Source organism: Cucumis melo, chromosome 6 (genome assembly GCF_025177605.1).
Source record: "Cucumis melo cultivar AY chromosome 6, USDA_Cmelo_AY_1.0, whole genome shotgun sequence".
Lineage (NCBI taxonomy): Eukaryota > Viridiplantae > Streptophyta > Magnoliopsida > Cucurbitales > Cucurbitaceae > Cucumis > Cucumis melo.
The window spans coordinates 4,842,244-4,866,752 of NC_066862.1; the positions used below are offsets into that span (position 1 = coordinate 4,842,244).

The following is a 24,509-nucleotide window of genomic DNA, read 5'->3' on the forward strand; positions in this document are numbered from 1 at the left end:
ATAGATTTGGCATCAACATGAAGAAAATCGACGTTCAATTATATTGTATAAAATAAATTGTTGAAACATAAACAAATAACAAAACCAAAAACAAAATGTCACTATTATTAATATTATATAAGCAATGAGTATTTTAACATGTTTTAAAAGTGCAAAATGTTCGACCTTCAAATCTTGAACAACTTCATTCTTTTTTCTCTTTCAACAACACACTAGGTGGGTGATTAAACTTTTGTGACATTAAAGTTGTTATTGACTTAAATATAACATGCTCAATGTTAGCTCAATATTGTTTCGTCGTAAATCTAATTTTTACCATCAAATTGAAGTTACTCTAGATTTAATAGTGAACTTGGTGGATTGACACGTTATGTATCGGTAGCCAAGTTAATAGAATTTTGTAGATTAGAGATATCATTTTGCCTTTCCATTGGGTTTTTTTTCTTTCTAGGTTATTCTATAGAGATATTAAGTAATATATATATATATATATACCTATTGATGGGATTATGAAATTAAATTTCATAATCGTTAATATCTAACTTTAACACGTGTATAAAACTTTTTTAAAATGTAACATTAATGTAATTTATAAAGAAATTCTGAATAACATCGACAGATTTTTATTAAATTTGAATTTTTTTTTTTGTCTAAGATTATTCGGAAATAATTACGTGATAATTTTTCTTGCAATTCTAGTGATAAATTTGTTAATTATGTATATATCAAGATGATAAATTTGTTAATTATGTATATATCAAGATGAATTTACCTTGACCAACGACTAAAAGTAATTTCAATTTGGAATACTGTTATAATATCATGTTTTAAAGTAATTTTAATAAAACAATTAAAATCATTTTAATACTTACTAAAAACATCACTTTTATCGTGTTCGAGGTAAACATCAAGACCTCGAATTTGAATTTTCAAAATTGTTATAATTGTAACTATTACTCTACTTTAGGAATTATTTTTACAATTTACCCGACGACATGGGAAATTGGTAATATTTTTTTTCTGGGTAACAATAAAAAACTTTAAACCACATTTTGAACCAATTTTGGTCCAAAGTTGAATCTAATTCCTTTGTCTCATCTCTATTCATGTTTGGTCTCTTCCTATTTTATTCTTATTTTATTTATACACAAAATTGTATGTATATATATATATATATATATATATATATATATATATATATATATTATATAGATAGATAGCAATGTACCATCTTAAATATCTATAAAATTGGGTTGACATGACATTTTAATATAATTTATAATTGAATACTACACTTTGATTATTTGAGTATCCAAAAAATAATTTACTATAAAAAGCATTGGTTTTAAAAGTCTATTTTCATCCCTATATTTTAGTTTTTTTTTTTTGGGTTCTTTTTTGGTAACTTTAACTTTTAAATGGTGTGTTTTTGCCTTGACTTAGTTTTAAATGGTATGTATGTATGTATAGTTTGATTTTAAAATGTCTAGAAATTGAAAGAGATGTGTTGAATTTTAGAGGCAAAAATATAATAAACTTAAAAAATCACAGACCAATGCAAAAGCTTTTAAAAAGTTGGATTGAATTAAATCTATAAAATTGGGGAAGCAGAATAAAATCAAACCTAGAATATTCAACATAAGTGTTCTCAATAATAAATTTTAAATAACATACTAACATTTGGATTAAAGACAAAAAAAAAAAAAAAAATTAAAAGTTTGGTGATGAATTAAATGTTTATTCTAAAGTTCATCAACTATAATGAAATTTAAACATAAAAGCATTTAAAATAAACGTTTTGAATAATTTTTAAACGTTATAGATAGCAAAATTGCAAAAACAAAAACAAGTTTTCAAAACAAAACTTGATTTTTTAAAAACCTTAGTAAAAAGTAGAAAACAAAAACAATAAATTTAGAGGCACGGGAGAGTGTTGACAAACTTAATTTTCAAAACTAAATAGGACTTTTGTTTTTTTGAAAGTCAAATCTACATGCATGTCTTTTATTTATTGATTTATACGGCTTGTTATCTACCGTTTTAAAAGTGTCCAAAATCAAAGTCGATTCTTAAAACCTAAAAAAGAAATTCAAAAACTTTTTTTTTTTAAATATGAAAATTACGAATAATAAATCGAAAGAAAATAAACAAAAAATTTCAAAACCAATAATAAAAAAACTAACCGGTTAATTATCAACTCGAAAATAAAAAATAAGATTAGTATATCATAATTTATTTTCAATTTCAAATTCAACTTTATAGGGTTACATCTTTTAATTCAAAATTTTAAGGATATTGACAAGTATAGTTGTTATCATAATATTTTTTTGCAGTGTCATTTCAATAAACATTACATCAATGTTTGTTATAAAATTTTAGGATTCATGTCTATTTTATAGGGCACCCAAACCCATGTTTAACAAATGTTTAATATAATAATAATAATTATTATTATTATTATGAATTATAATTGGCTAAATATGTTTCTATATTTATAGTAAATTAGAAATTCAAATTTGTTTATTTTTGGGGTTTGTTTGTGACATCATATTTTCGATAGATAATAAATTTTTGTTATATTTGTAAATATTTTAGTTTATTTTGTTATATTAAAAAAAACTGTTTTTTTTTTTTAATTTTTTAGAAGTGTTTGGGATAAGAAGTTTGTTATTATAGTTGGGTTATAATAGTTTGTGTTTATGGTGTTAATTATTTTAATTTGAGTTACTGTGTGTTTGAAGTGTAAACCTGTTTTATTTCGAGAAAGAAATAGTAAACACTATTGCACATTATAAAAAAAAAAATAATGAATATAAAATAGTAAGTATATCAGTAAATTGAGATGATTAATATAGTCTTAAGATAATTCGCACCCCCACACGTCTTTTTAGTATTCATGTCAATATTTATTCATTTGTGGCCGCTAATTTCAATCCACAAAAATAAACTTGAGTCTAGCTTTTTATGATTTTGTGGTTACTAACACATAAATATAAGTTGAGTTATATGTGACGATTGGTACTATTTTTTTATCACCTCCAATAATTAATTTCTAATAGTTTGAGTTAGTTAGAAAGTCGTTTTTTATCATTTCTTTTCGTTCTTTTATTTCAAAATTTTGAAATTGTTATATAGTGTATTTGACTTTCCAACAAAAAAAAAAACACACACACACACACACAATTTAAACGACGACCCTTCATTTGTTTATCCTCTAAATTATACCATGTGGTTTGTTATATTTTTCATGAAATTGTAATAAGAACTAAGGCAAATACTAAGAATAATTAATAAGATCCCATTTGACAATTATTTGAGCATGTTTGATTAAAAAAATTTAAACTTGTAAACACCCATTTTGCCAATAATTATTTATGTCTTGTTATCCTATTTTACTAATATATTTAAGAAAAAACAAACTAATATTAGTCTTAATTTTTCTAATGTCAAAGCCAAAATGAAAAACTATATAACAAAGAATACACCATGTTGGAGATCTCAAATCCCAGATAAAGAGCATTAAAGCCACTTGATATGAAGTTACAGTGATACATTTACAAAGAAAATGAAATGATATTTACCTTTTTTATCTCTGAATTAGGATGAAATAGTTCTTTCATCATCCTAAACATAAGTTAGGGATTTGACTTCATCATATCACATTTGCTTATTTAACCCTAGTCCAACTTATCTTTCTTAACTTTCATTGACTTTCGAAATCCCCTAATCTCTGGATAGACAGTACAAAATTCATGCCAATTAAACTATGTTATTCATGTTAAACCTTCTACCCCACACATATTTAATAAACTAAGGTACATCTCCAGTAGTATCGCCTATTTTTATGCATCGATCTCACCGTATTGTCCAGCCATAACTTCTGCTGTAACAAAAATAACTGACGTCTAAGATGCATTCAAAAGTATTTGATAATTAAAAAAACGAATAAAGTGGTAAATCACAAAATAAAATAAATAAAGTGGAATGAGTGAAGTCATTAAAAAAAAAAAAAGTGTGTTGAGGAAGAGAGAGAGAGAGAGAGAGAAAAGGGCAAGTTGGTAATTTAGTAGTTAAAGGGGGAGAGAGATTATAATTAGGGGATTAAGAACTAAATCTTGGGAGGCTGCTGTCTCATCCTTTGAACAACATTGAAAAGATTTGGAGATTGTCTTCTTTAAAGTCCAGGTGGCATCTAACAAAGGCATCTTTCTTCAAAAGTTTCTATTTTTTTTTTCTTTTTTTTTTTTAATTTTCTTTTTTAACAACAACAACAACAATAATATCACACCTCTAATAAATTAATCAATTAACACTTTATGGCATAATTATTTTTTTAAATTTCAGTGTTAGGTTTAGTCTAATGAATCTTCAACTTTACATAATTAGTTTTTAATGTTGGTATTGGTTGTTATAAACTTTAGGCTATATTATGTTTAAGGTACCATTCATCTTCTAGGTTAGTTTGAATAATATTTGTACGAGAGAGGTTTAGTTTTGGACTTTTTAAATTGATTTAAAATGTGCTTTTGAGAATGATGTGAAAAGACAAGTTAAAAAGTTATTGTCGATCGAATGTGATTCTTAAAATTTAACTAACGAAATGTGTCGCATATGATTAATCGATAAAAGGAGAATGGATTAAATTTTTATTTTCTAATAAATCGTTGTTACTTATCACATTCAACTTTTAAAAGAAATAAATGTCGTTATGGTATACTTATAACTTAGCAACAATGTCAATTTCGATTGTCTTGTTCTAAGTAAAATTGTTAGAAAAATATATATTTAATTCGAATAATGTTTAAGGTAGGAGTGAGCATGGTGGGCTGAAAAACCGAAACGAACGACCGAAACCGAACGAATCGAAGTCGGGCGGTCAAAATAATAAGGTTGGCGGTCGGTTTGAACAATAAGGTCGGTCGATCGGTTTTGAACCGACTCATGTAATTTTTTTTAAATAATATATATACTATATTATATAATTATAAGTTTAGGTTTAAAAAGAGAAATAAAATAAAATAATGCAATTCTTAATTTTTAGAATAGTCTATCAAAAAAAAGTTTGCTCCAACCATAAACCACATAATATTTGTAATAGAAAATTCAAAGGACAAGGAAAAAAAGAAATTGAATCTATATATTTCACATTTAAAAAAAAAAAAGAAAGAAAGAAAGAAAGGGAGGAAAATAAAAAAAGAAAAGGAGGAAAAGAAAAGAAAGTTAGAAACATAGGAGGAGGAGAGAAGAAGAAGACGGAAGAAAGGAGGGAAAAAAAAATGACTGAACCGACCGACAGTTGGACCGGTCGGTTTTCTTGAAACCGACGGTTGAAGCCGGTTTTCTAACTTTCGTGCCGACAAAGTGTCAGTTCGGGGGCGGTTTGATCGAAAAACCGACCCCGACCGCCCGATGCTCACCCCTGGTTTAAGGTACGAGTAAAAGATTTTTTTAAAAAAATTCGCGATTATATCGAAACTAATTAGTAATTTAACTAGAATTTAGTTTATAATGTATTTCCCAAGGTTAATAAGCTAATTCATTATTTTATTATTGTTGATTTTCATCCTTAGAAAATTTAAATCTATTCTATTGTTAAATGTTAGAAGCTTTAATCGATAAAAGTAGAATTACCAAACAACGCTAATCTAAACATGACGTGATTAAAACTATAGTGAATAATTTTTCCATCTCTCCACAAAACACAAAATTGAGAGTTAGATTTTTTTTTCTTTTGTATCAATTTATATAACAAATTTTGGAGTTGTAGAGATTCAAACCACAATCTACTTAATTGTATTAATTCGAATCACTAACTTTTATAAGTCTATAAATTTTATACAATCCTTTAAACTTTGTTCTAAAAACATCATGTGAAGTCCACAATCACGTCTAAAATTTCACCAACAATTCAATCAATACCATTTACAGGTATTGTGTTTAAAAGTTATTCACGTATCAAACCATTACACACATTATAACCTTTTTCAAATGTTAGTTTAACAAAATTAACAAACTACAACACAATTTTCAAAGAAAAATCTCAACCATAATCTTAGATCGATCTACTTATAAAAGTGAGTGAGTTTGACCGACAACAAAATCAGTATACTTTTTGAAAGTTCATAGCCTAAATTGACACAGAAAGATGGGAGGAGAGAAGGGATAAAATGGTAATTTAGAATGTTTTGGAAAAATATATTTTAGAAAGATGAAAGAAGAAAAAACAAAGGGGAGATTCCATTATTTAAAGACAACTTAGGCGGTGGCTGATGGAGCGCACGGACGATGGCTTTGTTAGTTCGCAACGAATTTGCAAAGAGACCCCCCAAATCCACCAACCACAACTCGACATGTAATCATATACTTATTTCCACAAATTCCCTCCCCCACCCTCTCTTCCCCTGTTTGTTCCTCACGCCCTCTCTTGGAAACATTCTTTCTTATTTACTAATCCCATTTCTCACCCCTATGCTCATAATCACACTCATTAATCTCATTTATTTCTTCAAAATTAATTTAACTAACCCATCTCATCCATTTCATTAATCGATCACACCAACTACTTCCAATAAATAAGTTAAAAGTCAAAGTAAGAAAGTTATTCTAACACGAATGAGATAGTTAGGACACATTCGTCGCCCACCCAGAAACTATATCATTATTTACTATCAAAACTTAAGAAAGAAAAATGTAACTAAATTGAAACATCTAATGTATTTCTAAATATAAATAGAATATCAATAGAGTTAACGCATCGTCCTTTTCGTTCGACAATGATACTGGTTTTAAAAATATCCAATCCAATCTTCCTCGACAAACAACAAATCAAAAACTTATTGTCCAACCTTTCCATATATTTAATTATATCATTCTACACATTATGCTCATTGCTCCGTCTGTTTTAAAAAATAAACGATACTAAAGTGTTTTGGAAAAATAATTATCTATAGAATATAATATATTCTTTTTAAAATGAGAAGTAAAATATATTATTGTATATAAAAAGAAAAAAAAAGAAAAGAAAACGTATATACCTTGAGAACATTTTTCTTTCGTTGGAAAATTAATTATGTCTTTCTATTTAATTGTCACGTGTTTTGAAAAAGTTGATTTCCAAATTGTTAATACCCAGTTTTAGAGTTATTCATATTTAAAATAAAAATAGCACAAAGGAAAAAAATTAATTTCTTGAAAGCAAATATTTTATTATTCTACTTTCACTTTGCTTAATCCAAAATTCACAAAATATATACATTTTTATATAAAAAGAAATCTAAACAAATTTATCCTATGAAGAAAAACAATAATAGTAAAATTTAATTTCAAAATGGTTAGAATTTTTAGCTTATAATTTATAAGTTTCATTTTTATTTGATATATAAATTTTTAAATATTACATTTTTACCGCTGAATTTTGATTTAACTATCGTTTACTTTTATGTTTCTATATTTTGTACTGTGATTAAAATTAATGCAAGCTAATTCATTTATTTTTAAATTAATTAATAGACGTTAACATAATATTATATTTAATCTAAAATTTCGATATTTTTAAATACAAAGCATGAAATAGAATTTAAAACTAAAATTATAGTTTAAAATAAAAAAAATAAAAAATAAAGAAGAGAATATATTTTTCCTTAAGACTATTATGTATATTTGAGAAATAAAAATGCATAGCACCTTCACCTATATAAACATCCCTACGAGGTTTGGTGGAAGTAGGGGAGAGAGAGTAAACCAAATTCTATTTAGAGTAAAACAAAAAGAGAAGAAAAATTCCAGTAACCTTGGAACAATCACAGTCGTTCATTTCCTCCACTCCATCACTAACCCGACGGCTCAGATCCATTGAGATCACGTCAGCATTGGACAGACATATAAACGGCGACGTTTTCACTTAGAGGGAGTTGGTGAGGAGTCTTAAATGGGAAGCGCCGGTGGTCGGGTCAACCCGGGAAAGACCAGCACGTGTCGGCAAAGTACCCGGGAACCGGACCAGCAGGTCAGCCGGTGGTCAAAAAGTGGGTTTGTTTTTTTTGTTTCCTTTACTTGGAAGATGGATGGCCACAAGTGGGATTGGGAAGGGCAGTTTGGTAATTAAATCCCTCGTTTGTAATTGGTTCGCTTTAACTCTTCCGAACCTCCTGAGTGTCGGCGACCTGTTTGGCTCGTTTTGTAATCTGCGGACCGACCTATACTACTCTCCGTGAGCTCTGTCTAGTTTCGTAAATTTCACCATATAACTGATTAGGTTTAGACTATACTTACGATTGTTAGTTTTAGGTTTTCCTATTTATAACAGTAGAATAAAATATTTACCAAATATTATTACCATTGATATTTTATCGATATGAATAATCCAAGTAATCCGATAATCTAGACTACCTAATTTATATTTTATATTATTTTTTGAAGACTATGGTCCCAAAATTATGAGTCTCCAATTTCTAAAACTTTTAAAGTTTTTAGTAGAATGATAAAATAGAAACATTTGTGAAAAAAAGAAAAACCAACACCATATCACTAATTTTGAGATAATAATTATTATATATTTTTTAAAAACAAAACACAGAATAGTTTATAAATAATTCAAAATTTTGACAATTTTAGGCTGGGAATATATATTAATTAATTAAGGTAGATTAAAAGTTACAAAAATGATATTTTGATTTAAACATAACTCTTTATTTATTTTTATTGCAAATGTTTGAGAAGAGACGAGAATATGGAGCGGAAGAGGCGAGTTTGTTTTAATTAAGTTTTGTTCATCTACCTTACTATGTATTAATTCAAATCGAACGATATAGATGTTCAATAAAACTCTGACATTCATGTGAATCTTTGAAAGTTAAAAAAAGAAATGTGACTCGTTAGAAGTTTAACCTATATTCCAATCTAAAATTGAAAAACATAAATTGATTAATTCCAACAATATCAAGTGTGTTCCTTATGACCCTTGATTAGATAAAATAATTCAATCAAATTTGATGTTATTATTTGGAATCATGTTCAATGTAGTCCATTAATAGACTTAATTTATGGGATAAAAGAGATATAATAGTAAAGTTTTTTAAGATCATTTTGTACCCATACATGGTCTTTTATAAAATACCGAAATAACGAGAGGTTCTCTTTATTTCAATTTGAAATCTACCTAAGGATACAAACATTCTTCTAAGTGCATTCAACTCGAAGAGAATGAGAGGAATAAGCAGAGATTAGATTATTATAACGTCTAAGATATTTATTAACAACTTTAATCCAAGAAAAAAAGAATAGCAATAACATTAGTTGTGGTAAATTTTGAAGTTTGAACTTCAGGAAAAATTATATGTTTTTTTTTCCCGTCAAATAAATTGTAAATTGTTTGGGCACAAAGACCGAAGTGGGTATACTTTTCAACTTTTAAATTAAAATAAGTTTTTAAAATTTTACGTGACCCTCTTCTTGTGAGTTATTTTGTTTGATGTGAATTATTTGATCAAATTGAATTGAACAAAAGTTATGAAAATTTAATCAATAGTTAAAGTGTTCGTTTTAAAGAACTATAGTTTGATTTTTAATTTTAAAAAATGAGGTCTATGAACAATACTTACACCACTAAAACTAAATTTCTAGTTTTGTAATCAATCAAAAATTTTCTAAAAATTTTGTTCACCCTTGTAAGCATATAAATTAAACAAGGATGTGATCTCAAAAAAAAAAAAAAGAAATTATTTCCATACAAAACAAATGCAGAAGCCATAAAGAGAATGCAAACTAAGGATGAACAAAAAGAGGGACGAGAGAAAGATACCAAAGTCTGATCCATAAATTTTAGTTGTCCAGAAATACCAATCAACAAAACAGGTTAATATTAAAATTTCAAGGAGATGGAACCTGTTCATCTTCTAGAATCCATTAATTTCTGTTCATACAACTCCAACAATCCAGGAATCTTCTCCTTACGACGGTTTATGATTTTTTCTATGAAGCGCTTTTCAGGATACTCAAACAACGAAAAATTATTCTTATGTTTTTTAATCAAACCCTTTGACAGCAAAACTTGATAAACAAAGCCTCTAGGCAAAATCCTCTTCTTCAAACTAAATGCAAATAAAGTTGGTCTTCTGGCAACAGAAGATGATTCGCATTCCATTTTGTTGACAAAAAAATCCATTGTATCATTAATATTATCCTCAGACAATACCATACACCCTGGATGCTTTCTAAAAGCTAAACGGATCTCTTCTTCAGACAATCCCCATTTCCTATAAACTTCAACCTTCTTATCCCATGTAGATTTGGTCATTGATCGCAGAGCAAAAACAGCAACGAGAAACTGCAATCGTTGAGGGTTGAATCCCATTTCCGTAACTCTCTCTACAATCTCCTTGAATCGGATGGAACTTATTAAGAACACTCTAGGCTGGTACTGAAGATATTTTAAAATATTTGAATCCGGCACTCCAATTTGTTTCAAAAGTTCAATATTGGGACCAACTGAAATTCGAGGATTCCAACCGAGAATAAACGGAAAGCGTTTTATGGTAGCGACAGTCTTCTCCACAGTTCCAAGCATGGCTTGAACGTAATCAAAGACTGGAATAATTTCTTGGTTTAAACTTCGATTTAAAACTTGAGGAGCAGAACATACTAATTTGGTTATCGTGGGGGAAGAAAGACCTTTAGATTGAAAAAACAACAATATGGGAAATAGGGTCTCGGGGTTAGCAGAAAGAATTAGAGGGACCTTCTTAACAAGATCAGAGATTTGTGATTCAGAGAATCCATGATTCCCAAAAAACGCAAGTACAGCCTTCCGCTTGTTCTTGAGCTGAACAATATTCGAAGCCAACGAAGCAGATTTCGGAGATGATGCAATCTCAGAAGAGGTCGATAAGAATCTGAGAGATTTCAACGGACTTTCGGAAAATCCGTGAGAAAAGACTGACAATGGAGATCTAAGTAGAATGATTCTGCGAAACAAGTTATACATGACAGTAAGAACTGCGAGGAGAAGGAAGACTGACCTGTTGGTTACTTGTTGAGAAGAAGAATGAGAGAAACTACAAATGCCCCAAAAGAGGATGGAGCTATGAAGAAAAATGGGCGGCGCGAGCAGGAGAGGCCATGCGGCCGCCGGTAAAAATGGGAGACGGTGAAATCAGAAGGAAAGGAAAGGAAAGTAAGAAAGGCAGTTAGGGTTTTTGAAAGGAAATGGTCGAAAATACCCTTTTTAATTTTCCACTTTTTAAAATTAACTTTTTTTTTTTCCTTTTAATTCCGCAAAATCAAATACAAAAGCATTAGAAAATTAAGCCTAAAAAAGATCACTTTCTATCTTTAATTTTCAACAATGATGGTCCAATAAAAGTTAATTAACATAAAACCACTAAGAAATATTTGAACAATAGTAATGACAAAGATTGCAACCAACGAGAAGCAATTTAATATTGAAATATTGAAATCTTGAAATCAAACCTCGTTTTGATCTAAACTACAATTTAGGGGTGTAGAGAGATTTGAACTCTGAACCTCTTGTCTACAAGTAGATACGAGTACTAGAACTAAGTTCATATTGGCGATGGATCGAATACTCATTTGATTTAACAACAATTTGTTACTAAAATACATGAATTTAAGTTTCCATCTAAAAAGTTAGATGCCGAGTTGGAAAAAGAAAATTGAAAAAGAAGTCTAATGAAAAATTCAAGCACAAATAAGACAACGAATTGGGAAAAATAGGATTTTCTTGGGTGGGTAAAGATTTTTGAGTTGTTTTTCCAAAACAATGTGTTTCGGGACAAATGAGGGTATGAAAGGTTAAAACTAACCTTTAATTTTAGACAACTTCTGTGCAGACATTCCTTTCTCCCTCTCCCTCGTGTGTTATACTTCTTAGTGAATGGGGGTTATGACGAGCGACAAACAACAAACACACAGGCGACTAAGTTGCAGTTCAGACAACGACAATCACGGATTAGACACGTTGCAACCGGATAGTTGCTAAGATGGAGACTTTGTCGATGATGGGGGAGACTGAGTCGCGGCTTGACGACTGCTAAACTCTTATGTTGAACAAATTAAGGAAGCAATATGAAGCTATAAGGGTGGGGAAAAAAAAAAACAAACTCACTTATCATATTTCTCCTATTTCAATGGCTTCCTCATTGGCCCAGAGGAGATTTTGCCAATCCTAAAGATCAATAAGAATTCTGTATAGCTCCCTTCTTTTTCAGTAAATGAATGACAGATGAAAGCATATTATCTCAAGATGGTACGTATACTATTTTGGCTTGCTCTGAGACATCCAATTTGGCCTACGGTAATGTAACAAGGATAGAAAGTCTTAGGAATATCTATGAAAAAAATTCATTTCAATATTCTTTGTCTCGAGTAGGGGTGTTAAGTAAAATCGATAACCTAACCAATCTGGATTACCCAACCTAAACCGCAAAAGGTTGAGTTGGGTTGGGTTGATTTGGAAAATTGGAGAGAAAAAATGTCGAGTCTAGTAGCTAGGTCGTGCAAATGAGGGGTTGGATTGACTCAAACCAACCCAATTATATATATATATTATATATAAAATTCTCTTCTCTGTTTCCAATCTCGACAGAGTCCCCGAGATGACCCGAGTTCTATACTTCTTTTCTATGCCTTCCATCCCAACTGAACAAGCACTGAGATTAGTCCGAGAACTCAATCTCTAAAGCTTTCCATCCTTTATCTCGATTGAAAAACATCGAGATTAGCCCCGATGTTTCACTTCTTTCTTCAATTTCGATCGAGATTGCTCGATGGTGCCAGAGATATTGTAGACCTAAAACCAAAACCCTAAAAGTAAACCTCTTTTTGTATGGATTTTGTAAACTAGGAATTTGAATGTATAATATATATATATATTCTTTCCTCTTGAATGACAATTTTTTTAAAAAAAATCGAGCCACTTATATGAAGCTGAAAGGTGAAGAAGATACCTTTGCAATTAAACAAAGAAATACAAGACGTTATGGAGTAGAAGATACCTCTGCAATTAAAACAAAGAAATACACGACATTATGGAGTTTATCATTTCTAATACTTTAGAATGTTTTATTTTTCTTTTCGAACGCTTTTAGAGTGTTTTATTTTTTATCACTCTAACTTCCATATACTTAGGGATTTGACATCAAATAAGATTACTCAAAATTAAGAATGACCAGTAATAATAAATAGGAATGAACTTTGGAAATTAAAGATATCTGTGTTAGTTATATATAAGAATATTTCAGAATAAATTCTTTACGTACTTCATTTATAAAATTAATCATTAAATATATTAATTAATAAACAACAAACGTATATAACTTCGATGTATTAATCAATAAAAAGAATTAATAAATTCTAATTAAACAATGATATACTAATTATAAAATTATTAAGAAATAAATTCATATTAAAGTTAATCATAATGTTAATATAAATAATTAATTAATAGTTTTATGGGACTGGTACTTTAACATTTATTTAAAAGTACGGTTTATTTTTTTTAAAAAAAAGAGTATGGGTATAATATATGTGTATATTCAAACTAATTCATTAAATTAAAATAAAAAGAGAGTAAATATTGATTTATTAAATCAGTGCAATTAAATGCATACAAAATTTAACGTGGTTGAGAAATTCATTGTCTAACACCGAAGCATTTATATACACAAGCAAAATAATTAAATTAAACAACTTTTAGAAAATATGCTATACACATGATCATGGAAGGTAACTTTGTGAATGATATGAGCTTTAGCAAAACAATTAAATTTTCATGCTGATTGAACCTGTTCATCTTCAAGAAATTGAATTCATTGATTTCTGTTTATACAACTCCAACAATCCAGGAATCTGCTCCTTATGGGGGTTGATGATTTTTTCTATGAAACGCTTTTCAGAAATCCCAAAGAAGGAAACAGGATTCCCGTATTTCTTAATCAAACCCTTTGACAGCAAAACTTGATAAACATAGCCTCTAGGCAAAATCCTCTTCTTCAAACTAAGTGAAAGTACAATTGGTCTACTAGCAGCGAAAGATGATTCGCATCCCATTTTGTTGACAAAAAAATCCATTGCACCATTAATCTTATCCTCAGAAAGCATCATACACCACGGATGCCTTCTAAAAGCCAAACAGATCTCTTCTTCAGACAATCCCCATTTTCTATAAACTTCAACCTTCTTATCCCATGTAGATTTGGTCATTGCTCGTAGACCAGAAACAGCAATAACAAACTGCAGTTGTTGAGGGTTGAATCCCATTTCCGTAACTCTCTCTACAGTCTCCTTGAATCGGATGGAATTTGTTAAGAAATGTCTAGGCTGCCCCTGAAGATATTTTAAAATATTTGAATCCGGCACTCCAATTTGTTTCAGAATTTCAATATTGGGACTAACTGAAATTCGAAGATCCCAAGCGAGAATACCCGCAAAGCGCTTTATGGCAGCGAGAGTCTTCTCCTCACTTCCAAGCATGGCTTGAAGGTAATCAAAGGCTGGAATAATTCGTTTGTTTAAATTTACTTTTACGATATAAGGACATGAACATACTAATTTGGCAACTTCTGGGGAAGAAAGACCTTTAGATTGAAAAAACAACAGTTTGGGCAGTAGGGTTTTCTCGGGCTTCGCAGAAAGAATTCGAGGATACCTCTTGGCAAGGTTAGAGAATTGTGATTCAGAGAATCCATGATTCGCAAGTAACGCACGTACAGCCTTCCCATTATTCTCGAGCTGAACAACATTAGAGGCCAACGAAACAGATTTCGGAGATGATACAATCTCAGAAGAGGTGGATAAGTATCTGAGAGATTTCAACGGACATTCGGAAAATCCGTGAGAAAAGACTGACGATGGAGGTCTAAGTAGAATGATTCTGTGAAACAAGTTATACATGACAGTAAGAACTGCGAGGAGAAGGAAGACTGACCTGTTGGTTCCTTGTTGAGAAGAAGAATAAGAGAAACTACGAATGCCCCCAAAGAGGATGAAGCTATGAAGGAAAATAGGCGGCGCGAGCCGGAGAGGCCATGCGGAGAAATAAGGAAAGGAAAGGAAAGGAAAGAAGGGAGTTAGGGTTTTTGAAGGGAAATGGTCGAAAATACCCTTTTTAATTTTCTACTTTTTAAAATATATAACTTTTTTTTTCTTTTTTTTTTCGATTGTTCTTGCTAATTAGTGAGAAGCAATTTTATCCTTACACAAGGATGGATCAAGTAATACAATCCAGGGTAAAGAGATTTGAACTCAAACTTCTTGTTCACGAGTACATAGTAATGTAGTTGAACTAAGTTCATGTTAACAATGGATCAAATATTCGTTTGATTTTACACCAATTTCTTATTAAACATACATGAATTTAAGTTTCAATCTAAAAGACAGGGAATTGGGAAAAATAGGATTTTCCTTGGGTGGGTAAAGATTTTTGAGTTGTTTTCTTTTTCAAAACAATATGAGTTTTGGGACAAATAAGTGTATGAAAATTGAAAACTAACCTTTAATTTTAGACAACTTGTGTGCAGCCATTCGTTTCTCTCTCTCGTGTGTTATAATTCTTAGTGAAGGAGAGTTCTAACGGCGACAAACAACAAGCACACAGGTGATTAAATTGCAGTTCAGACATCTATGAAAAAAATTCATTTCAATATTCTTTGTCTCGAGTAGGGGTGTTAAAAAAATTGTTAACCTAACCAATATGGATTACCCAATCCAAACCGCAAGGATTGAGTTGTGTTGAATTTCTAAATTGGAGATAAAAAAATGTTGAGTCAGATAGTTGGGTCGTGCAAATAATGGATCGGGTTGACCCAAGCCAACCCAATTATGTATATAAGTATATAAAATTTCTTTTCTGTTTCCAATCATGGCAAAGGTCCTGAGATGGCCCATGTTCTAGGCTTCTTAACTTCTCTCTTTCCATCCCATCCCGATCGGACAAGCACCGAGATTAGCATGAGAACTCAATCTCTAAAGTTTTCTATCCTTCATCTCGACAGGGAAACACCGAGATTAGCCTCAGTATTTCACTTCTTTCTTCAATTTCATCTGAGATTGCTCGAGGGTGCCAGAGATGTTGTAGACTTAAAACCAAAACCTAAAAGTAAACCTCCTTTTGAATGAATTTTGTAGATTTGAAATTTGAATATAATATATATATATATATATATATATATATATATATATATATATATATATATATCTTTTTGCCTCTACGGCTTATTCACCTTGCATATTGAAAAATAATATGAATTATGAAAAAAAAAAAAAAAAAACAACCTGAATTTTTTGGGTTTGGATGGGTTAAACCTTGCCTATTGAACCGATTTTTGCCAACAGATACTTTAGGTTGGTCCATAAAATCCAGCAATTTTAGCAATTATTTGCTACTGTTTTTCTCTTTTTAATATGAAGGTGGAAGGTGAAGAAGATACCTCTACAATTTTAATTTGTTTTGACGTCATGGAGTTTATCAATTCGCTTTCTAACGCTTTCAGAGTGTTTTATTTTTTTTATCACTTTGACTTCCATATACTTCTAGATTTGAAATGGAAATAAGATTACACGAAATTGGAAATTAAGGAGAATATATATTGATTTATTAAATTAGTGCAATTAAATGCATTCACTGTGTTATACACATGATCATGGAAGGAAACTTAGTGAATGGTATGAGCTTTCTGTTCAGAAGAAAAACGATTAAATTTTCATGCTGATCGAACCTGTTCATCATCAAGAATCCTTTAATTTCTGTTTATACAACTCCAACAATCCAGGAATCTGCTCCTTACGAGGGTTGATGATTTTTTCTATGAAACGCTTTTCAGGAATCCCAGAGAAAGAAACAGGATTCCCGTGTTTCTTAATCAAACCCTTTGACAGCAACACTTGATAAACATAGCCTCTTGGCAAAATCCTCTTCTTCAAACTAAGTGAAAGTAAAAGAGGTCTAGTAGCAGCTAAAGATGATTCGCATCCCATTTTGTTGACAAAGAAATCCATTGCACCATTATTCTTGTCCTCAGAAAGCATCATACACCATGGATGCCTTCTAAAAGCCAAACAGATCTCTTCTTCAGACAATCCCCATTTCCTATAAACTTCAACCTTCTTATCCCATGTAGATTTGGTCATTCGTTGCAGACCAGAAACAGCAACAACAAACAGCAATCGTTGAGGGTTGAATCCCATTTCCCTAACTCTGTCAACATTCTCCTTGAATCGGATGGAACTTGTCAAGAACATTTTAGGCTTCTGCTGAAGATAAATTGAAATATTTGAATCCGGCACTCCAATTTGTTTCAGAATTTCAATATTGGGACCAACTGAACTTCGGAGGTCATGACAGAGAATAACGGCGAAGTGTTTTATGGTAGCGAGAGTCTTCTCCTCACTTCCAAGCACGGCTTGAATGTAATCAAAGGCTGGAATCATTCGTTTGTTTAAACTTCCTGATAAGACACGGGAAACGAACATACTAATTTGGCGATCTCTGGGGAAGAAAGACCTTTAGATTGAAAAAACAACAGTTTGGGCAATAAGATTTTCTCGGGGTTCGCAGAAAGAATTTGAGGCCGCCTCCTAGCAAGGTCAGAGATTTGTAATTGAGAGAATCCATGATCCGCAAGTAACGCAATTACAGCCTTCCGATTATTCTCGAGCTGAATGGCATTAGAGGCCAACGAAGCAGATTTCGGAGATGATACAATCTCAGAAGAGGTCGAGAAGAATCTGAGAGATTTCAACGGACTTTCGAAAAATCCGTGAGAAAAGACTGACGATGGTGATCTAAGTAGAAGGATTCAGCGAAACAAGTTATACATGACAGTAAGAACTGCGAGGAGAAGGAAGACTGACCTGTTGGTTACTTGTTGAGAAGAAGAATGAGAGAAACTACAAATGCCCCAAAAGAGGATGGAGCTATGAAGGAAAATGGGCGGCGCGAGCAGGAGAGGCCATGCGGCCGCCGGTAAAAATGGGAGACGGAGAAATCAGAAGGAAAGGAAAGGAAGAAAGGGAGTTGGGGTTTTTGAAGGGAAATGGTCGAAAATATCCTTTTTAATTTTTCACTTTTTAAAATTAATCTTTTTTTTCTTTTAATTCCGCAAAATCAAATACAGAAGTTTAGAAAATTAAGCCTAAAAAAGATTACTTCTATCTTTAATTTTGGACTTATGGTCCATTAAAAGTTAATTAAGGAAACCTTTCGCAACAATTGTTAATTTTTTCCTTATACAAGGATCTATTGAATATTTTCTTTTTTTGAAAGGTATTCTGACGTAGGGAAGAGAGATTTGAACTTGAAACCTCTTGTCCATCCATGAGTACATAATGACGAGAGCTGAATTAAGTTCATGTTGATAATAGATCGAATATTTATTTGATTTTACACCAATTTGTTATGAAAAATACATGAATTTAAGTTCCAATCTAAAAATCAATGAAAATTTCAAGCACAAATAAGATAGGAAATCGGGGAAATAGGATTTTCTTTTTGTGGGTAAAGTTTTTTGAGTTGTTTTTTCAAAACAATACGAGTTTTAAGGCAAATGAGTGCATAAAAAGTCAAAACTAACCTTTAATTTTAGACAACTCCTGTACAACCATTCCTTTCTCTCTCTCTCTCCCTCAAGTGTTGTACTTCTTAATGAATGAGGGTTGTGACAAGTGACGAACAACAAGCATACAGGTGACTAAGTTACGGTTCAAACGACGGCGAGCACGGATTAGACTTGTTGCAACCCAACAGTGGCTAAGAGGAGACTTTGTTGATGATGGGCGGAGACTGAGTTACGGCTTGACAACTTGGACAACTTCTAAACTCTTCTATTGAATAGATTAAGGAAGTGATATGAAGCTATAAGGGTAGGGAAAAAAACCAAAATCCCTCGTCATATTTCTCCTATTTCAATGGCTTCCTCACTGGCCCATAGGAGATTTTGCCAATCCTCACGATCGATAAGAATTCTGTATATATGTCAATTCTGTCTAAAAATCTTTCCGGGTGATAAGCTCCGTTCTTTTTCAGTAAATGAATGACAGATGAAAGTGTATTCTCTCAAGATGGTAAGTATACTTTTTTGGCTTGCCCTGAGAAATCCTATTTTGGCCTACGGTAATATAATGAGGATTGAAAGTCTAGTAATATCTATGAAAAACTTTGCATTGGGTAGGGTGTTAAAAAGAATCGATAAACCAACCAATATGGATTACCCAACCCAAACCGTAAGGGTTGAGTTTGGTTGGATTAGAAAATTGGAGAGAAAAATATTGAGTCGGGTAGTCCGGTTGCGCAAATAAGGGGTCGGGTTGACTTGACCAACCCAATTATGTATATAATATATATATAAAATTCTCTTCTTTGTTTTCAATCTCGATAGAGGCCTGAGATGACCCGAGTTCTAGGCTTCTTAACTTCTCTGCCTTCCATCTCGGTCAGACAAACACCGAGATTAACCTTAGAACTCAATCTCTAAACCTTTTCGTCCTTCATCTCGGTCAGAAAACACCAAGATACCTCTGCTAAATTACGAAGAGATGAAAAAGAAAATGGTCTAAATTTTAGCAATTATTTGCTACTGTGTTTTTTTAAAATTTTTTTTGTTTTTCTTTTTTTTTTGAAATGAAGCCATTTATATGAAGTTGGAAGGTGAAGAAGATACCTCTGCAAATATAATGTGTTTTGGATTGCTACTTAAAACAAAGAAGTACACGACGTTATGAAGTTTATCAGAATGTTTTATTTTTCTTTCCAACACTTTCAGAGTGTTTTATTTTCTATTAGTACTTAGCCTGATTTCTTAACGCTTTTAGACTGTTCTATATTTTATCAGTACTTTTCTTGTCACTTTGACTTCCATATGATTGTCAGGCACCGTTTGAATTTATGGATTTGAGATAGTTTTAAAATTGCTGGAAATTAAGAATTATAAATTTATTAAAACTGTACGAATTTTTAATATATTAATTAATAAACAGTAAGCGTAAATCAAAACTTTCAGAAAAATTAATTATTTAACCATTAGTATTTATAAAATAAGTAATTTTATATAATAAATTTGATGAATGTATATAACTACAATGCATTAATCAATAAAAATAATCAATAAAGTCTAATTAAACAATGATAATTAATTATAAAATTATTAAAAAATAAATTTATATTATATTAATCATAATGATAATAATAATGAATTAATTTATTAAGTTAAATAAAAGGATACTATATACAGATTTTAATGTGATTTTATAAACCATAAATTTATTAAACATTTAGGGTTCCTTTTTAGTAATGTTCAATGTTATTTGTTTCAACAAAAATGTATTCGATAACCAAAAAATTATATCTCTTTCATTCAACATAAAAAATAAAATTACCAAAAATTTATTTATTAAATATAAAAAATGCAGTATAAAAATAATACTGATAATATAAAGATTAAATTGTATCTATCCTCCAAATTTGATTGACAATAATATCATCTTTTAACGAGTGTTCAATTATAATAATCCTCAAATTAGTTGATAAATTTTGTTTATCATGAACAATCATTAATTCATTGCTAAGTCAATAAACAAATCATCTTTACAATTATTCAATTTAATATAATAACGTTTTCATTCCCTTCTGCCAAAGAAACTAATAAAAATAAATTAAAAAAAAAAAGAAACTGATAAAAATAAATTTTAAAAAAAGAAACTGATAAAAATAAATTAAAAAAAAAAGAAACTGATAAAAATAAATAGAAAAAAAGAGAAAAGAAAACTAATAAAAATGATTGAGAATCTGAGTAAATTACATTTTTTTTTCCAATAAACTACTCATTGTAGTTTCTGAGAAAAACAGAAACTTCACAAACACAACCGTTTTTTGAAAAAATGAAAACAGAAACAAGAGAAAAAACTCAATCATATTTTCTTTTGATAAATGATATGAGCTTTCTGTTCAAAAGCAAAACAATTAAATTTTCATAGTGATCGAATCTGTTCTCATCTGCTCATACAACTCCAACAATCCAGGAATCTGCTCCTTATGAGGGTTGATGAATTTTTCTATGAAACGGTGTTCAGAAGACCCAAAGAACAAATGAAGATTCCCGTGTTTCTTAATCAAACCCTTTGACAGCAAAACTTGATAAACATAGCCTCTAGGCAAAATCCTCTTCTTCAAACTAAGTGAAAGTACAAGTGGTCTTCTAGCAGCGAAAGATGATTCGCATCCCATTTTGTTGACAAAAAAATCCATTGCACCATTAATCTTATCCTCAGAAAGCATCATACACCATGGATGCCTTCTAAAAGCCAAACAGATCTCTTCTTCAGACAATCCCCATTTCCTATAAACTTCAACCTTCTTATCCCATGTAGATTTCGTCATTGCTCGCAGAGCAAAAACAGCAACAACAAACTGCAATTGTTGAGGGTTGAATCCCATTTCCGCAACTCTCTCAACAATCTCCTTGAATCGGATGGAACTTGTCAAGAACACTCTAGGCCGGTACCGAAGATATTTTAAAATATTTGAATCCGGCACTCCAATTTGTTTCAGAATTTCAATATTGGGACCAACTGAAATTCAAAGATCCCGAGCGAGAATACCCGCAAACTGTTTGATGGCAGCGAGAGTCTTCTCCTCACTTCCAAGCACGGCTTGAATGTAATCAAAATTATGAATAATTCGTTTGTTTAAACTTCCTGTTAAAACACAAGGAACTGCACATACTGATTTGACAATCTCTGGGGAAGAAAGACCTTTAGATTGAAGAAACAACAATTTGGGCAATAGGCTTTTCTCGGGGTTCGCAGAAAGAATTTGAGGCCGCCTCCTGGCAATGTCAGAGATTTGTGATTGAGAGAATCCATGGTTCGCAAGTAACTCAATTACAGCCTTCCGATTATTCTCGAGCTGAACAGCATTAGAGGCCAACGAAGCAGATTTCGGAGATGATACAATCTCAGAAGAGGTAGATAAGAATCTGAGAAATTTCAAGGGGCTTTCGGAAAATCCGTGAGAAAAGACAGAGGATGGAGATCTAAGAAGAAGGATTCTGCGAAACAAGTAAGACATGAGTGTAAGATGTGGGAGGAGAAAGAAGAGTGAGGTGTTGGTTCCTGGTTGAGAAGAAAAAGGGAAGAAACTACAAATGCCTCACAAGAGGATGAAGCTATGAGAGAAAAGAAAAGAAAAACGGGCGGCGGGGGAGAGGGAGACTACGAGAGAACAAAGAAAATAAGAAAGGGTTAAGAGTTTTTGAAGGGAAGAAAATGTCGAAAATAGCCCTTTTTTCTTTTTGTCTTTTTTTAGTTTTCACTCTTCAAGATTATTTTTAAAAAGTTAGTAATTTTGGTTGTATCGGTAAATCCCGAGATTCTCCCTAACAAAAATTAATCAACCAAGAACTGCAAATCTCATCCAACCCGAACGAAGAAGAAGAAGAGAAGAGAAGACAATTGAATTTGTAACCTAAAAATATGTAATAATATTTAGAATATTCATAATACTTTTAGATGTCCGTTAAAACCTTACTAGGAAAGGTGGGAAAAAATACTACTGAAAAGAATGCAGTATTGCTAGAAACACAAACTCTTCAATATATATAAATTTTAGTTGTCACTAGACATATCAACTAACAAATCAGTTAAATTTCAAGGAGATGGAACCTGTTCATCTTCTAGAATCCATTAATTTCTGTTTATACAACTCCAACAATCCAGGAATCTGCTCCTTATGAGGGTTAATGAATTTTTCTATGAAACAGTTTTCAGAAGACTCAAAGAACAAAATAAGATTCTGGTGTTTCTTAATCAAACCCTTTGACAGCAACACTTGATAAACATAGCCTCTAGGCAAAATCCTCTTCTTCAAACTAAGTGAAAGTAAAATTGGTCTTCTAGCAGCGAAAGATGCTTCGCATCCCATTTTGTTGACAAAAAAATCCATTGCACCATTAATCTTATCCTCAGAACGCATCATACTCCACGGATGCCTTCTAAAAGCTAAAAGGATCTCTTCTTCAGACAATCCCCATTTCCTATAAACTTCAACCTTCTTATCCCATGTAGATTTGGTCATTGCTCGCAGAATAAAAACAGCAACAACAAACTGCAATTGTTGAGGGTTGAATCCCATTTCCGTAACTCTCTCTACAGTCTCCTTGAATCGGACGGGATTTATCAAGAACACTCTAGGCTGGTACTGAAGATATTTGAAAATATTTGAATCCGGCACTCCAATTTGTTTCAGAATTTCAATATTGGGACCAGCTGAAATTCGAAGATCCTTCACGAGAATACCCGCAAACTGTTTTATAGAAGCGAGAGTCTTCTCCTCACTTCCAAGCACCGCTTGAATGTAATCGAAGGCTGGGATAATTCGTTTGTCTAAACTTCCTGTTAAGACACGAGGAAATGAACATACTAATTTGACAATCTCTGGGGAAGAAAGACCTTTAGATTGAAAAAACAACAGTTTGGGCAATAGACTTTTCTCGGGGTTCGCAGAAAGAATTTGAGGAAACCTCTTGTCAAGGTCAGAGATTTGTGATTCAGAGAATCCATGATCCGCAAGTAACGCAATTACAGCCTTCCGTTTATTCTTGAGCTGAAGAGCATTAGAAGCCAACGGAGCAGATGTAGGAGATGATACAATATCAGAAGAAGTCGATAAGTATCTGAGAGATTTCAACGGACATTCGGAAAATCCGTGAGAAAAGACTGACGATGAAGGTCTAAGTAGAATGGTTCTGCGAAACAAGTTATACATGACGGTAAGAACTGCGAGGAGAAGGAAAGACTGACCTGTTGGTTACTTGTTGAGAAGAAGAATGAGAGAAACTACAAATGCCCCAAAAGAGGATGAAGCTATGAAGGAAAATGGGCGGCGAGAGCCGGAGAGGCCATGCGGCACCCGGTAAAAATGGGAGACGGAGAAATAAGGAGGAAAGGAAAGTAAGGAAGGGAGTTAGGGTTTTTGAAGGGAAATGGTCGAAAATACCCTTTTTAATTTTCCACTTTTTAAAATTAGTCAATCTACTCATTTTGGTTTTAAGTATGATAAGATAAATTTGATGAATCTATATAACTATGATGTTTTAATCAATAAAAAATAATTAATAATAGGATACTTGTAGAAACAGCAAAAAAAAAAAAAAAAAAAAAAAAATTATAGTAGAACTCGTGACTATATTTTCTAAATTATAAAAATAATAAATTTAGAAAGTAGAAAATCTTTTGATATTTATCGATGTTGTGGACTGTTTTTCTTTTTTTCTTTTTCTTTAATTGGATGTGATTCTTCTTAATAAATTATAATTAAACAATGATAAACTAATTACAAAATTATTAATATTATAATAATCATAATTACCAATAACTAATTCCAAATATAAATAATTAATTAATAGTTTTATTGGTTTTTATTACCATTTATTTGAAAATAAGTATGAGTATATATGAATATATATTGATTTATTAATTAGTGCAATTAAAAGCATATACTATAA

At 31.2% G+C, this 24,509-nt stretch overlaps 6 protein-coding genes and 1 long non-coding RNA gene across 7 annotated transcripts; all 7 read right to left on the reverse strand.

The window, feature by feature from the left end:
- Positions 1 to 7,610: 7,610 nt before the first annotated feature.
- LOC127149864 (uncharacterized) lies at positions 7,611 to 12,201 on the reverse strand. Its single transcript, XR_007821677.1, has 2 exons — positions 11,820 to 12,201; positions 7,611 to 8,220 (listed from the first exon to the last, which is right to left on the reverse strand). It is a non-coding gene; the product is annotated as an uncharacterized LOC127149864 (long non-coding RNA).
- LOC103483815 (transcription termination factor MTEF1, chloroplastic-like) lies at positions 9,787 to 18,034 on the reverse strand. The gene is made up of 2 exons (XM_008440607.3): positions 17,866 to 18,034; positions 9,787 to 11,015 (listed from the first exon to the last, which is right to left on the reverse strand). Exon 2 carries the CDS (start codon positions 10,979 to 10,981, stop codon positions 9,887 to 9,889), a length of 1,095 nt encoding a protein of 364 aa, XP_008438829.1. The 5' UTR covers positions 10,982 to 11,015; positions 17,866 to 18,034; the 3' UTR covers positions 9,787 to 9,886.
- On the reverse strand, positions 13,809 to 15,099 carry LOC103483816 (uncharacterized). The gene is made up of 2 exons (XM_008440608.3): positions 14,942 to 15,099; positions 13,809 to 14,815 (listed from the first exon to the last, which is right to left on the reverse strand). The coding sequence occupies exon 2, from the start codon at positions 14,485 to 14,487 to the stop codon at positions 13,810 to 13,812; it is 678 nt and encodes a 225-aa protein (XP_008438830.1). The 5' UTR covers positions 14,488 to 14,815; positions 14,942 to 15,099; the 3' UTR covers position 13,809.
- LOC103484193 (uncharacterized) lies at positions 16,586 to 17,867 on the reverse strand. The gene has a single exon (XM_051086165.1). The coding sequence runs from the start codon at positions 17,482 to 17,484 to the stop codon at positions 16,741 to 16,743; it is 744 nt and encodes a 247-aa protein (XP_050942122.1). The 5' UTR covers positions 17,485 to 17,867; the 3' UTR covers positions 16,586 to 16,740.
- A 2,934-nt stretch (positions 18,035 to 20,968) lies between the features above and the next one.
- LOC127143804 (uncharacterized) lies at positions 20,969 to 21,442 on the reverse strand. Its single transcript, XM_051086582.1, has one exon. It carries the CDS (start codon positions 21,440 to 21,442, stop codon positions 20,969 to 20,971), a length of 474 nt encoding a protein of 157 aa, XP_050942539.1.
- Positions 21,443 to 21,583: 141 nt separating this feature from the next.
- LOC127149988 (uncharacterized) lies at positions 21,584 to 22,075 on the reverse strand. Its single transcript, XM_051086583.1, has one exon. It carries the CDS (start codon positions 22,073 to 22,075, stop codon positions 21,584 to 21,586), a length of 492 nt encoding a protein of 163 aa, XP_050942540.1.
- A 500-nt stretch (positions 22,076 to 22,575) lies between these two features.
- On the reverse strand, positions 22,576 to 24,059 carry LOC127149862 (transcription termination factor MTERF6, chloroplastic/mitochondrial-like). The gene is made up of 2 exons (XM_051086159.1): positions 23,806 to 24,059; positions 22,576 to 23,678 (listed from the first exon to the last, which is right to left on the reverse strand). Exons 1-2 carry the CDS (start codon positions 24,042 to 24,044, stop codon positions 22,673 to 22,675), a joined length of 1,245 nt encoding a protein of 414 aa, XP_050942116.1. The 5' UTR covers positions 24,045 to 24,059; the 3' UTR covers positions 22,576 to 22,672.
- Positions 24,060 to 24,509: the final 450 nt, after the last annotated feature.